At 42.1% G+C, this 14,313-nt stretch overlaps 1 protein-coding gene across 1 annotated transcript in view; it reads right to left on the minus strand.

The window, feature by feature from the left end:
• Window positions 1-14,313, minus strand: part of MCF2L2 (MCF.2 cell line derived transforming sequence-like 2) — a 268,860-nt gene that overhangs the window by 25,019 nt on the left and 229,528 nt on the right. The window contains exons 22-25 of the mRNA XM_008070688.1: window positions 12,557-12,682; window positions 3,295-3,510; window positions 1,907-1,999; window positions 1,669-1,747 (exon numbers count right to left, since the gene is read on the minus strand). Coding sequence (XP_008068879.1) covers window positions 1,669-1,747; window positions 1,907-1,999; window positions 3,295-3,510; window positions 12,557-12,682 — 514 coding nt within the window. The remainder of the gene's footprint in view (window positions 1-1,668; window positions 1,748-1,906; window positions 2,000-3,294; window positions 3,511-12,556; window positions 12,683-14,313) is intronic.

Consider the following 14,313-nt stretch of genomic DNA (forward strand, 5'->3'; position numbering starts at 1 on the left):
CTTACCCACCTTACAACAAATTATAAATGAATCTATATTACTACAGCGGCATCTTCAAGCGAGTCAGGCTTGCTACACACATTGTATCTAGCAAATTACTTGATATATCACATGTTATTATGCAAGAGTCTAATCATCACTGGTATGAATTCTTATTTCAGTCCTCTGTTGCACAATGGTATTTTGGAAGCATTTTTATCATTTTAATCATTATATGCATCATATTAAAGTTAATTTGTGTGTGTAATTGTTGGATGTATAAACAAATGCATCGAATGTATAATGCTCTAATAGTGGAAAGTATGCTCACATATGTTTTGCCCTTCTCAACTCTAGGGCCGAAATGAAAGGGTAAGGAAAATAGAGCAAGAGTTGACAAGGGGTATGCTGTGTGCATGAGAGAAGGATGACCCTGGACGGCATCCTTGGCTCGGGAGGCTTGGCTACCTGCCCAGGACAAGGAAAGTAAATCAAATGTTCTGTAAACCAGGTGTTTTCGGTGGAGCATTTGGTTTATCAGGAAACTGGACTCAGACACTAGCCAAGTGTGAGTTCATGAGTACTGAGTTAATTAATTGATACCCACCCTGTTAGCAAGGGGGACTCCTCTTTGTCTGAACATAGCATGGGAAAGAATAGCAAGGGAGAGCCCGAGATTGAGATTCTCGATTGGGTGATGCTGTCTCTGGTGCTGTCCCCGTCTGGGTGATGAGAATTTCCCCGAGATAGGATCACAGGATGGTGGTAAAGTGTTTTCCCCTCTTTTCTTTCTTTTTCTTCCTTATTAATATATATTTCTATATCTAAGTAAAGCTGTTTAATTTTTTTCTCCTGGCATGTGGCAGTGTTCTTTGCGGATCGAGTCCAATTAATATTACACCGTTCATGGCAATACAGTAAGATTCCTTGCTGTCACAATAGCATGAAAGAAACTTGAAAAAAATTAGGCTAAGTGAAAGAAGTTAGAGAAAGGACCACATTTTATATGCTTCCATTTATATATAATGTCTAGAATAGGAAAGTATATTAATGATGCCAGGGGCTGGGGAGAGGAAAAGATGGAGAATAACTGTTCACTGGTACAGAAATTTGTGTGTGTGTGTGTGTGTGTGTGTGTGTGTGTGTGTGTGTGTGTGTGTGTGTCCACGCGCGTGGGCGCGCGCGCGCATGTGGGTGGGGGAGGGGAGGTTATGAAAATGCTTTGGAATTAGAATTTGAATGGTGATGGTTCCACAACTCTGTGAATAGTCTAAAACCCACTTAATTGTATACTTTAAGAGAGTGAATGTTATGATATGCTAATTATATCTCAAAGTAAAAAAAAAAAACTAATACAACTTCTGAAAGATAGTATTGATGATTTGAATATCTGTTAACATTTTTGGGGGTGGCTTTCAGGTTTTTGATTGCGAAGTTTACCTTTGCAATTAGGTATGTGGGGGGAATACAACTAAAAGAGACAACCAATATGACCACACACAACTCCTATACACCAAAACCCCACACAATCTACAGCAAATCTAGGTGCATCCAGGGACTGTGAAAATATGGCCACAGATATTTTCCCAGCCAACCATTTTCTTTAACAATATCTCTAATCTTGCACATCTACAACCTAGCTGGCATCAGAATAACTCTCCAGACTCAAGTCAGCAGGGGGAAACCTACCTTTAATGTTGTTTTGGTCTTCCTTCAGTAATTTACTTATTTCTGAAAACCAACAATCTCTGATTTCTTTTGAAGCTGCCTGCAATTACAGATAAGAAAGTGCTATGAGTATCAGATCCCCTTGAGTTTTATTGCCCAGAGTTTTTATTCTCCCATTGACCATTAGACAGCACTTGTCAAGTCCTGGGCACAGAGTAGGAGAGAGCAGAGGAGACCTATGAGGAAGGATGCACTTTACCTGCAGGATGTACTTTTCAAGTCCATTTTTGGTGGCAATTTCAAACTTTTTACTGCTTCCCCTTCCAAGTTGGCGAATTGAAAGGGTCGTCAACTATTATGAGGAAGGAAAAGAAACATTCTATACCATCATTTTCAGATTGTAAAACTGTCCCTGTCAGTCACTCTAATCCTTCCTACACTGAACAGCTCTCTTCTTTTGTCTTTCTTCCTAGTATTTTGCTTTCCTCTGTGAACAATCTCAAGGCAGCTTAAAACACAACCTGGTATATAGTGTCTTCTGTCTTGTCTCTTTCAGAAGGTCACATAGGTTATATTTTTCCACAATGAGAGCTTGTAGCCCTCGATCTTTAAATGAGGAGATCATCTTTCCTTTAACATCTATTTCACAAAATACATAATGGTAAGTACATGAATAGCCATTAAGAAACATAAATAACAAAGGCTACTATAAATAAATTAACAGCTTTAATCACAAGGGCATTAAACTTGTGTGTGTGTGTGTGTGTGTGTGTGTGTGTGTGTCCCACAGCTAGCTGGCTATGAAACGTTTTCTACATAGATGAGTAACAGCACTTGGTGTGGACATGCACCCTTAGACCCCCATGGTCAGGATCCTGCCTAAACTTGTACACAAAGATGCACAGCTGAGAAGGGCAAGTCTAAGATGATATCCAGCCCATGCTCTAATCACTGAGTCTTGACCCCTCTGCCTAGAGGAAAGAGGGTGTTTTACTAATTTTTTTGTCCAGACAGGCTACCACACCGTCCCTTTTCTCTACCCAGTAAAAGGCACCTCTGTGCCAGCTCTGGTCCTGCCTAGGGACTGATTACAAGCCCTGACTCTGGAGTCAGACAGACCTGGGTGTGGATTCTAACTCTGTCGTGTGGCATTTGGCAATTAAAAAAAAATTTTTTTTTATTTTGAAATTGTGGGGTACAATTTAGGGTTAGGTATACAAATGTTCATTGTACAAGTACCCTTATTGATGAGGTGTGCCCCCCCTTCCCCAGGTGGATATCCACTACCGTCAATCCCAGCTATCCTCTCCACCCCCCTCCCCACAGTTTCCCGCTACTTTCAATCCCTTTCCTACAGTAATACGGTCGTTGTTCAAGGTCCACTTATGAGTGAGAACATGTGATACTTGTCTCTTTGTCTCTGTGAGAGATCACTCAGTATCATAAGCTCTAATTCCATCCACGTTGCTGCAAAGTTCGTGAGTTTGTTCTTCTTTATGGCTGTGTAATATTCCATTGTGCATATGTGCATTTGTCAATTTAGCGTCACCTATCTAAGCTTCAGCTTCCTCGTCTGTACAGTGAGGACAACTATTTTCCTTCCCGCAGGACTGTGGTGAAACCCAGGTGTAACAGCTCTCCCTTTACCTTCATAGACTTCTTAAAGCTGTAACGAGGAGAAAGCCCCTGGTCCCCGGGCTCCATCCGTATCTTACAGAACACGATTCCCCTTTCAAATAGATAGATTTGTCTCTGGCTGGGCTTGAATCGAATAAAGTCCTTCATTTTATACCGATCCTTGTGAATCGTCCAGACATTGAAAGGACCGTGTATCAACAGCTTGCCCAGTTTCTCCACATTGTCCTTTTGGAAACACGTAATACAGAAAAAGAAGCTGTTAACTAACTTGACAGAGAAAGAACACTTCGGGGTCTACCTGCAAATTTTATAAAGCAAGCTTACTTGAGGTTGACAACTCTAAAAGTGTCATTTAGGCCAATCTGTCACTAAATAAAAACTATAATTTTTGAGCTGTACTGAGCATGGCACCATCACTTACATTAAAAAGTCAGTTCAGTTATGTAAGGTAATACTGTATACAGGAATGTTAGAAATACTTAAATTAGGTCAGACACAGTGGCTCATCATTTTGGGAGGCTGAGGTGAGAGGATTGCCTGAGTCCAGGGGTTTGAGACCAGTCCAGGCAACTTGGTGAGACCTCATCTTTACAGTAAATCACAAAAAATCACGCTGGGCATCATGGCGTGTGTCTGTAGTTCCAGCTACTTGGAAGGTTGAGGCAGAAGGATCACCTAAGTACAGCAGGTCGAGGCTGCAGTGGTCGTGAGCGTGCCACTGTACTCCAGCCTGGGTGACTAGAGTGAGACTCCAACTCAAAAAGAAATACTTAAACTAAAGGTATTGGTACTCTCGTATTTTTGTCTTGTAATTCGTTTTAGCTAGAATTCCGTTTCCTTGCCTTTGTGTTTGACACATGACAGTGTACTTAAAAAGGACAAGAAATTAACATGTCAATTATGTTCTGGAAAGACAGAATTTTTGCTGCAAGATGTACCTATGATAATCCGTTCCATCTGCATCCTAATTTTTGCTTCAGCTATATGAGAACCTGAGAACATGAGGTTTGCTCTAAAAGGAGAAAGTTAGTATGACCTAATCTTCATGACATTATAACAGAAACAGTAATTGAGTTCAATTCTGCTGCTTTCAGAGTGGATCGACAGAGCAAAGATAACTTCAAATGACAGATTTTTTAAAAAGAGTCTGTTTGACTTTAGGGTGCACACGGTGATGCCTCTCTTTCTACCAGGAAGCCTGCTTTCTCAAAAGTCTGATTGAAAGTCCAAATAAGATGAGCCTGCGTTCTCTGAGCTCTCTCCAATGGTCTGCAGAGTGAGATGGGCTAGGAGCATGGTATTTTATCTGGCATAAAATTTTTAATTTTCAAAAATTAAGCCACTGAAAGCAAATAATCAAGAGTTCATTTCCCTGAATCAAAACACCAAAAGGAGCAAATTATTTGAACAGGACCAAGGCAAAGAAATCTCCCTGAGTTCATCTAGCTAAGATAAACCCCCTACAATTTCTGAGAGTTAACACTAAAAATATGTTCTTTATTCATAATTGATTTTGATAATTCATTATTTTTATGTTGAGTAAACTCTAAATATCTTTTTAAAAAGAATTGAGCATACTTTTGAAATTTTAAACTAAAAACTTTAAGAGTAATAAATTAGTCATTTCTATGGTTTGTGGTGCTATTTTCTCTACTAATTTCCTTTCTTTCTTTCTTTCTTTCTTTCTTTCTTTCCATTCTTTCCTTTCCTTTCCCCTCTCTCCTTCCCTCTTTCCTTCTTTTCTTCTGGAGACAGGGTCTTGCTCTGTTGCCCAGACTGGAGTGCAGCCCCCAACTCCTAGGCTCAAGGGATACTCCCACCTCAACCTCCCGAGTAGCTGGGACTACAGGCATGCCACCATACTTGGCTAATTTTTATTTTTTATTTTTGTAGAGATGGGGCTCTCACTTTGTTGTCCAGGTTGGTCTTGAACTCCTGACTTCAAGTGACTCTCCCACCTCCAGTCACCCAAAGTGCTGGGATTACAGGCATATCCCATCACCCCCAGCCTAATGTTTTTTTGTTTGGAAGATTTCCACATGTGAACTGTGGGGAACACAGCCCTCACTGAGGAATAAAGAGCCCCCAGCCACAAGTCTTCCTTCCTGAAAGCTGATGCTCCTGTTCTATGTTAACAGGTTCAGCTTACTACACTCCAAGTCAAGTGGGTGGATAGGTTCATGATAACCCTTGAGAAGTTTTTCACTCCATCTGCATCCTTCAAGGACCCACTCAAATGTGATCACTCTGGTCCTCAGTGATTGCCTTTTCCCTTACGTCCATTCAATTTGTACTCAATATAGACGCAACTAGTGCAGGAAATATATTTAGTTAAGATAATTGTAAAAGTAGGTGCTTAAAATTTGCTGCATGAACAACTGTTATTAGTATAGGTTGAACATTCCTAATCTGAAAATCTGAAATCCGAAATGCTCCAAAATCAGAAATGTTTTGACCACCACCATGATGCCACAAGAGGAAAATTCCACACCTGACCTCATGTGATGAGGGGCAGTCAAAACACAGTCAGAATTTTGTTTCATGCACAAAGTTATTTAAAGTATTGTATAAAATTACCTTTAGGATATGTATATAAGGTATGTATGAAACATAAATTAATTTTATGTTTAGACTTGGGTCCCATTCCCAATATAGCTTGTTATGTATTTGCAAATATTCCAAAATCCAAAAAATCTCTGAAGCACTTCTGGTCCCAAGTATTTTGGATAAAGGATATTCAACATGTAGTTTCAATCTTGACATGTATTTTTACTCCACCTCATTTCAAACATTTATACATCTTACAAAAATATATATGGTACAGTATAGGCAGACAGAAAATAACAGCAATCAGATAGCAATTAGGGTAAAGAAAAAAATTTAAAAGCTGGGAACAGTGGCATGTGCCTATAATCCCAGCTACTTGGGAAGCTGAGGCAGCAAGATGGCTTGAGTTTCAGGAGTTTGAGGCCAGTCTAAGCAACATATCTCTTAAAAAAAAAAAAAAAAGATAAAAAATAAGATGAAGAAGACCAGGTATGGTGGCGCATGTCTGTAGTCCCAGCACTTTGGGAGGCTGAGGTGGGAGGATCATTTGAGCCCAGGAATTCGAGACTAGCCTGGGCAACATAGTAAGACCTCATCTCTACAAAAAAAATTTTAAAAAATTAGTTGGGCATGGTGACACATGCCTGTGGTCCCAGCTACTCAGGAGGCTGAGGTGGAAGGATCTCTTGAGCCCAGGAGGTCGAGGCTGTGGTAAGCCCTGATCTTGCCACTGCATTCCAGCCTGGGTGACAGCGTGAGACCCTGACTCAAAAAGATGAGGTTGTATTATGTAAAACACATACAACAAAGCCATGTAAACTTGTTGCAGACTTGGCTCTGGCCTTGTTGTAGGAATACAGAGGGAACTATCATGAGTTATACAATTTATTACATCTGAAGACATACATAAACCAGTTGTTCAGGAAAAGCACAGCTAATAAGGCATGAGAAACATTTTCCTGGCTGGGTTCGGTGACTCAGTCTATAATCCCAGCACTTTGGGAGGCCGAGGCGAGGGAATTGCCTGAACCCACGGGTTCGTGACCAGCCTGGGCAAATTGGCAAGACTTCATCTCTACAATAAATCAAAAATTAGCCAGTCATGGTAGTGCAAGCCTGTAGTTCCAGCAACTTGGAAGGCTGAGGTGGAAGGATCGCCAGAGCCCAGCAGGTCGACGTTGTGGTGACCTTGAGCATGCCACTGCACTCCAACCTGGGCAATAGTAAGACTCCAACTCAAAAAAAAAAAAAGAAAAGAAAAATTTCCCTCAAGAGAGGAAGCACCACTGAGCAACATCCTCAACCACGTCTTACAATAAGTAGACAGATGAATATTTTGAAGGCAAAGCTGCTCATAAGAACACATTTGGTCAATGTGGAGGCACAGCTATAAAGGCAATTCTAAATGAGGCCAGAATGATGAGGGTAGCGGGAGCAAGTCCAGGTAGACACTCTAATGACTGTAGAAGGCAGGGCAATGTGAGTTAAGGTGTCCACTGGGCTGCAGGCTGCTGTAGAGGAAATAGCACTGACCACAGCCCTGCTGAGGAGGTAACCTCAGGTAGCAAGGTTTGTACTTTGTCACCCTTGATCTTGTCTTCTCACCCCACCCAAAGCCACAGCTCCTTGCACCTTGATAGGCAAATGATCAAAGGTTGTGAATCCAGAGAGGGTTCCCAGCTGACCAGAGAGCCCCAAGAAAAAATAAGATGTGCCAATGTCATCTCTCTCTCAACTGAAGAAACCAAGGAGGCGGCAGTAACTGGCAGGAGTTGAGACTGTGAGGCATCATACAAGAAAGCAGGCAGTGGAACACAGAAATAAGAAACAGCTCTGAAGAAGGTGAGTCACCAGAAACTACGAGGAAAAAGAAAAGACACTGATGGAGGGAAAATAACAGCCAGCAGGAGGTAAGAGGAGGGCAGGGCAGGTGTGTGGACATACCTGGCACACACAGGCAGGACACAGAAGGAAGAATCCCAACTCCCTCCCCAGGCCGAGGTTCCAGAGCGGCTCTGGATTTTGGGCTTGTTCAGTTCCCATCTCTGTGAGCCTGCCTCTCCCGTGGTTCTGAGCACCTCTTCCTGAGGCACTCTGGGCCAAGTTTTCCAGTAAGCCCATCATTACTGGAGGGAATCCCTGGGTCTTTGGAGTCTGACTGAATCACACAGCTGCATAACTTCTGGGCCATCCTGCATAAATGTTCTCAGGACCACGCGTATGATGGGATCAGATGTCTCCATGCTGAGCGTCCAGCCTCCAGTGGGCGAGCGCATGCCCTGCAGAGTGCTGAAGAAGGGCAGGGACACGTGCTTTCCTGTCAGCAGAATGCAGGCTGTGTGGAGTCACCCACCTCCAAAGGGAAGCCACAGGAGAGTCCCTGAACAGTACCAAGGCCATCTTTTCGACCACAGGTACCTTTTTTTCCCAGCAAGAATGTAATTGATCCCAAGATTGAAGACCATGTGTACATCTCTTTCAGATAGTTGTTACCTACTAGCTATTCATTTATTGACATTTACTGGTGCCTGGGGATAGAGGACATGACATACTCAGCACTGTGAGGGAGTAGTGATTGATTCCAGGAGTTAATTCAGTGATGCTCCTGTACTGGGTGGAATAGTGTTTCCCCCCAAACTCACGTCTACCGGAACCCCAGAAGGTGACTTTATTTGGAAAGAGGGCCTTTGCAGATGTGTAATTAGTTATGAAGAGTTCATACTGGATTGGTGGGTCCCAATGCAATGACTGATATCCTTATAAAAAGAGAAAACAGTGACATAGAGACACACTGAAGGAAGACAGCCATGTGAAGACAGAGGCAGAAACTAGAATGATGCAGCTGTCAGCCAAGGAACTCCAAGAATTGCTAGCAACCACCAGAGGCTAGGAAGAAGCAAGGAGCCTTCAGAGGGAGCGTGACCCTGCTGACACCTTGACCTTGGATGTCCAGCTTTCAAAACTATGAGAGATTAAGTTTCTGTTGTTTAAGTCACCCAGTTTGTGGTACTTTGTTACAACAGCCCTAGGAAATTAATATACTCCCAAGTATTTCCCACCAGTGACAGGGAAGTATGGCCATGTCACATGGTGGACTGAAGAGTATGATGGTTGTGAGCTCAGAGATGGAACCTGGGGACTGCCTCAAACAAGCAAGCATGTGATAAGTCAGATGGCCTTCTCCATACAGAAAGTGATGGCAAAACAGACTAGGTGGGGCACACAGGTAAGAACCCAACACCCTCCTAAGGCCGAGCAGCAGAGCTGCTGTGGATCCTGGGCTTGTTCTGTTTCCATCTCTGTAAGCCTGTCTCTATCGTGGTTCTGACTCTTTTTGAGGCTCTCTTGGTCCGCTTTTCCAGTAAGCCCGTTGTTACTGGTGGGAATCACTGGTTCTTTGAAGTCTGACTGAAACATAAAGCTGCTTAGCCTCTGGGTCATCTTGCATAAATGTGCCCAATGCTACCATTTTCACGCCTGGGCATTTTATAGATAGAAGCCCCATGTAAGAATTTCAAGTGTGACTACTTTGGTCAAATGAAGAACCTGGCTGAGAGTGACTCTAGGGGAGCTGGTGCCAGTAAGAGACCCCCTTTGGGTGCCCGTTTCCATTCCCAGTAGTGAGAGCGAATGTGACAGAGTCATATACTTGTTTCACAAAAAAGCAGGAAACAGCCTGGTCCAGAAATAAAAAGCAGAAGCTGCGAGAGCCCATGAGTACAATAGCCACAGGACAAGGAGCTCCTTCCTTTCCAGCCTGAGCAGGTCCCCACATAATTCAGTGCTAGGACCATTTATTCAGCATCTAAGACATGGTTCTTGGTGCCTTACCTATCATTTATCCCTGACACCCTTTGATGCAAGTGTCGTGAGGGTGAGACAATGCACAAGGCAACTGCATTGAGTCACTAGGATTATTTAGTCAGCCTTATCTCTGTAGCCAACACTATGGTTAAAAAAAAAAAAAAGGAAGCTGAAATAAAGACACGATACTGGGTCTAACCGACAATGAACTTTCAATAAAAATACATCCTTTATTGAATTATATAAATTTGTTCCAGAAGAGAAAAATATCTCATTCAGCCTTTACTATTCAGCTTTGGAACTTGTTCCTGGCAAGTCAAGATTTAAATGCATCTCAATTATGCATTGGATTTGACTGGAGGAAAAACTTTTTTTTTTTGCAAATGGAGAGAATTATATCTCAGTGTTCCACAAAACAAACTAGTTTTAAAAATTGTTTTAACTTCTGTGATTAAATTAAACCAAGGACTGATTTAGGGTGTATAAGAGGGAGAAAATGTAAATATCAGCAGTGAATTTTTTTCTAGGTGTTTTAATTATGAATTGATCCCCTCACATTCAATTTCTTCCCTTTATAAAACCAGGTTAATATTGAGTTTCAAGTAGGGAAACTAAGAGGTTAATCTCTAAATGCATCCATGCACATAGCATATTATTATAAACATCTGTGATAAGCCCTACAAAACAGAGTAAAAAAATCTTCGAATAATGAGATCTGAGCCAGTAGTAGTTGGTTGTTAGTCAACTCTAATCAGAACCAAATCAAGAGTATAGATAGAACCCTGGATAGGGAGTGTCCAAACTGACACCCACGTAATGGTGGTTGAGTTAACCATTCTTCCATGGCTCTGCTCTTGAGTGAGAAAGTTGAACATTCCAATGCCTCCTCCATAATTCAATAGGATTATACAAAACTGTCAGGAGAAATTAGTTAATGTATTAGCTGTAAAAGCAAATTAAAGTCTTAGCAGAACAGAAACCAAGGAGCATCTGCCAAAGGCACAATTCTGAGGACACACAGGCAAAAAAAAGTCCTTTGTATTTGGTGCAAAATCTCTAAAATTGTATAGGCAAATTCAGGTTTTTTGCTTTGTTTTGTTTTAAGCACTGTCTAAAGAAAGATTCATCTTATTTGCATACAAACTGGCTCAGAATGAAATTAGGGCAGAATGTTTTTTCCTCACTTTTAATCATTATTTTCTCACAGCCTCCTCCTCCTATATTATTTACACCCAGGGTTTTCTGCTCTGTGTACTATTTCTGGGACATTGTGTTGATTCAGGGAAATGGACATCTAATAGGGGTAGCTGATACATGACTCAAGCCAAAAGTAAAGGACAGAAAGATGTCCCAAAATGGTTAACAAATTATTCCCTTGACTTTCCATAACTGAAGAAGGAAAAGTTGTTACTAAGAAAATGACCCCCTTCACACACCTTAACCCACCCTGTAGTTTGTGAATATCCTCTTGAATCATGCATTAGTTGTCAGCAGGAATACCTTGGAGTCCCAGAGGACAGCAAACACAGTGGGGTTAAATTTCTGAGGTGCTGGCCAGAGAAATACCATGGAAGGAAGTAAAAAGGTCACATTTTTTGGGTCCCTAATTAACTTGTATGGTTGGATTTATGACAAGACAAGAAAAGAAAGACCATTCCCTCTACCAAGATCTCAAAACACAGTAAATTCAGAACCAGGTAGAAATGAAAAGAAAAAAAAAAGAGAAGGCAAGTTTGAAATGTAGTTTTTAAAATGCTTGAACACTGTGTGGTAGGTAGAATAATGGCCTTCCAAAGATGTTCACATCCTCACCCCCAGAGTCTGAGAACATGTCAGACTATGTAGCAAGTGGGAGTTAAGGCTGCAGGTGACTTAGGATAACCAGTTGACTTCAAGATGGGAAGGTGATCTCAGACTATCTGGGTGGGCCCAATGTAATCACAAGAAGCAGAGAAGCGGAAGAGAAGGTCAGAGTGATGTGACGTAAAACTGACTCTGCTGTTAGCTTTGAAACTCAAGGAATCAGCTATGAACCAGGGAATGTGGGTGACTTTTTTAAGCTGGAAAACTCAAGGAAGCAGATTCGTTTCTAGCGTCCCCAGAAAAGAAGACAGACATCTTGATTTTAGCACATGAGACTGTTTTGAATTTCTGATCCCTGAACTGCAAAATAATAAATTTGTGCTGTACTAAGACACCCAGCTTGTGGTAATTTATTATGACAGTGGTATAAAACAAACATGCCTGAATCAAAATCTAAAGTACTTCAAAGTGAAAAACAGTTGAATATTAACTATGTCCCAGTGCCAAAGAGATCACATAGTTTTAGAGGGTGGTTTGCCTGGAACAACAGGACTCACCTCTTGGGATTAACACTAACACTAGAGCTGAGACAGTGTCACTCCCTAGCGTCGCTCTCTAAGTGTACTCTTTCAGTAGTTCTTTCAATCATTTGGTTTAAGATGTATAATATATACTCATTGGGCCTCCTATGGGTTCTATGATGTAAAATGGAGCTAGACTTTCACATAGGATCTATTTTCAAAATGCTTTTTTCAGATAAACTCTGAATCAAAAAGGAAAAGCTTTTAATACTTTAATACTGACGTGAGCCTGAAAATACAATATGCCTTCAGCACTTTTCCCTGCCATATATGTTCTGGTCCCTGAGTTTCGGGTGTATCCAGTCTGTGGGTCAGTCCCAACATCCAGGACCCTGAGGAATATCCGTCAAGATTCCTGGAAACACTGAGGGGCTGCTGGGAATCTCAGCTCATGGATTTGCTGGCTGATGCAGGAGACTTTCCTCAAATTCCTTCACTGGAGACAATTTCTCTAACTTTGCTGCAGCATCTCCTACCTTTGTAGTATTGTGCCTGCCTTTTGCGTGAGATGTTCCAACACTTGCCATGGAACATACCGGACATCCATTGACTGCTGCTAGGTCCACCGCCAACTCACAGGACTTGATCAAATCCTCTATCACCACCAAAGCTTGCTGTAGTTTGGCTGAGAGTGATGACTCCTTGGTTTTCTTTGGCCCACCCTGTGGAAAACAAATGCCTTGCTGGAAATCAAAAGTACACCATCCACCAAGTGAAGAAAGAAAACAGGACAGAGATAAGGCACCATGGACTGCCTCAAAAGGTGGGTACATTGATCTGTCTCCCTACTCCCAGGGAATGGTGGCGAAAGATATTTGCTGGCGTAAGCATATGATATATAGACAAGAAAAATCATCTGCGAAGCCCTCTGTGCATTGTATTAGTGAATAATGAAGTTTATAAAATCATGGGCATCATATTCCTGCTAGCTAAGAAACATACAGAACTCATTTTTTTTAAACCATGAAAAATCCTAGTCCCTCTCAGGGGCTTCCCCCCTCTTGCACCCCTACCTCCTGGGACTTATGAAAAAGACAATCTGGGTACTATATTCCTAGATTTAATGTGAAAGTCTTATTCCTGTAGATAAAATTATATTAAAAACCATCCCAGGTCGGGCTCGGTGGTTCAGCCTATAATCCCAGCACTTTGGGAAGCCAAGGTAAGTGGATTGCCTGAGCCCGTGGATTTGAGACCAGCCCAGGCAAGTTGACGAGAACTCATCTCTACAATAAATCAAAAATGAGCTGGGCGTGGTAGCACACACCTGTAATTATGGCTACTTGGAAGGCTGAGGCAGAAGGATCACCAGAGCCCAGCAGGTCCACGCTGGGGTGACATTGAGTGTGCCACTGCCCTCCAGCCTGGGCGATGGAGTAAGACACCAACTCAAAAAAAAAAAAAAAAACCGTCCCCCAAAGAAGAATATTTGTAAGTTCCTCTAGAGACAAAGAACATGGTGCCATGTGGGAATTGACTAATGGTTTATGTGTAAAAGCTGTAACAGCCACATTGCTACACTGAAGCTCCCATGACTCTGCTGTTTCTCCCACCCCTTGTCCCCAGTGCTCCCCACACTGCACCATTGAGGATACCAAAGAGGAAAGCCAATGTGCCCTGCACCTCCCAAACACAGACTCAGCATTCAGCGGAAAAGCAGAAACGGCTCATTAAAGAGACGTTCTGGTTATTACCATGGTGATACCTATGACATGACAGGGACAATTGTTTCAGTGCAAAAGACTTTTGCTTGCAGTTTCAGTATTTTATCCTCCTGAAACCTACATGGCATATTTATCTTTTACCTGGTAAATACAGATAAAAAGATTCCGGTTTATTCTGTGTGTGTGTGTGTGTGTGTGTGTGTGTGTGTGTGTGTGTGTGTGTGTGTTTAACGCTTCAACTTCTACAACAAAGGACAGTTAGTCAGGTTTTGGCTGCCCCCTGTCTAGCCCCACAAAAGATGACTGAGCCTTTTCTGCGTCTCTGAGATGTGAGTGACAGGGCTGACAGATGGGACAGGTCATGCTGCCTCCACTGAGCAATGTGCCTTGCATTCTTAGCTTCTTAATAAACAAGCTTCAGTTCCTGGTGAAAGGCAACAGATACTTACCTAAGTTTATTTTAACATCAACAATACAGGATCAAGAGCTCTTGTACTGGGCGTTTTCCTCCTAACCCAATACTGAAAACTCCATTTCCTTTCAGATATTCACCTGCTCCTACGCCCTCCTTCCCACTAACAGTCCTCTCACAAACACACTAGTTTGACATTGTTTAAGGTAGGGCTCAG

Source organism: Carlito syrichta, unplaced genomic scaffold (assembly GCF_000164805.1).
Source record: "Carlito syrichta isolate Samal-C Ts95f unplaced genomic scaffold, Tarsius_syrichta-2.0.1 Scaffold313936, whole genome shotgun sequence".
In the NCBI taxonomy this organism is placed as follows: domain Eukaryota; kingdom Metazoa; phylum Chordata; class Mammalia; order Primates; family Tarsiidae; genus Carlito; species Carlito syrichta.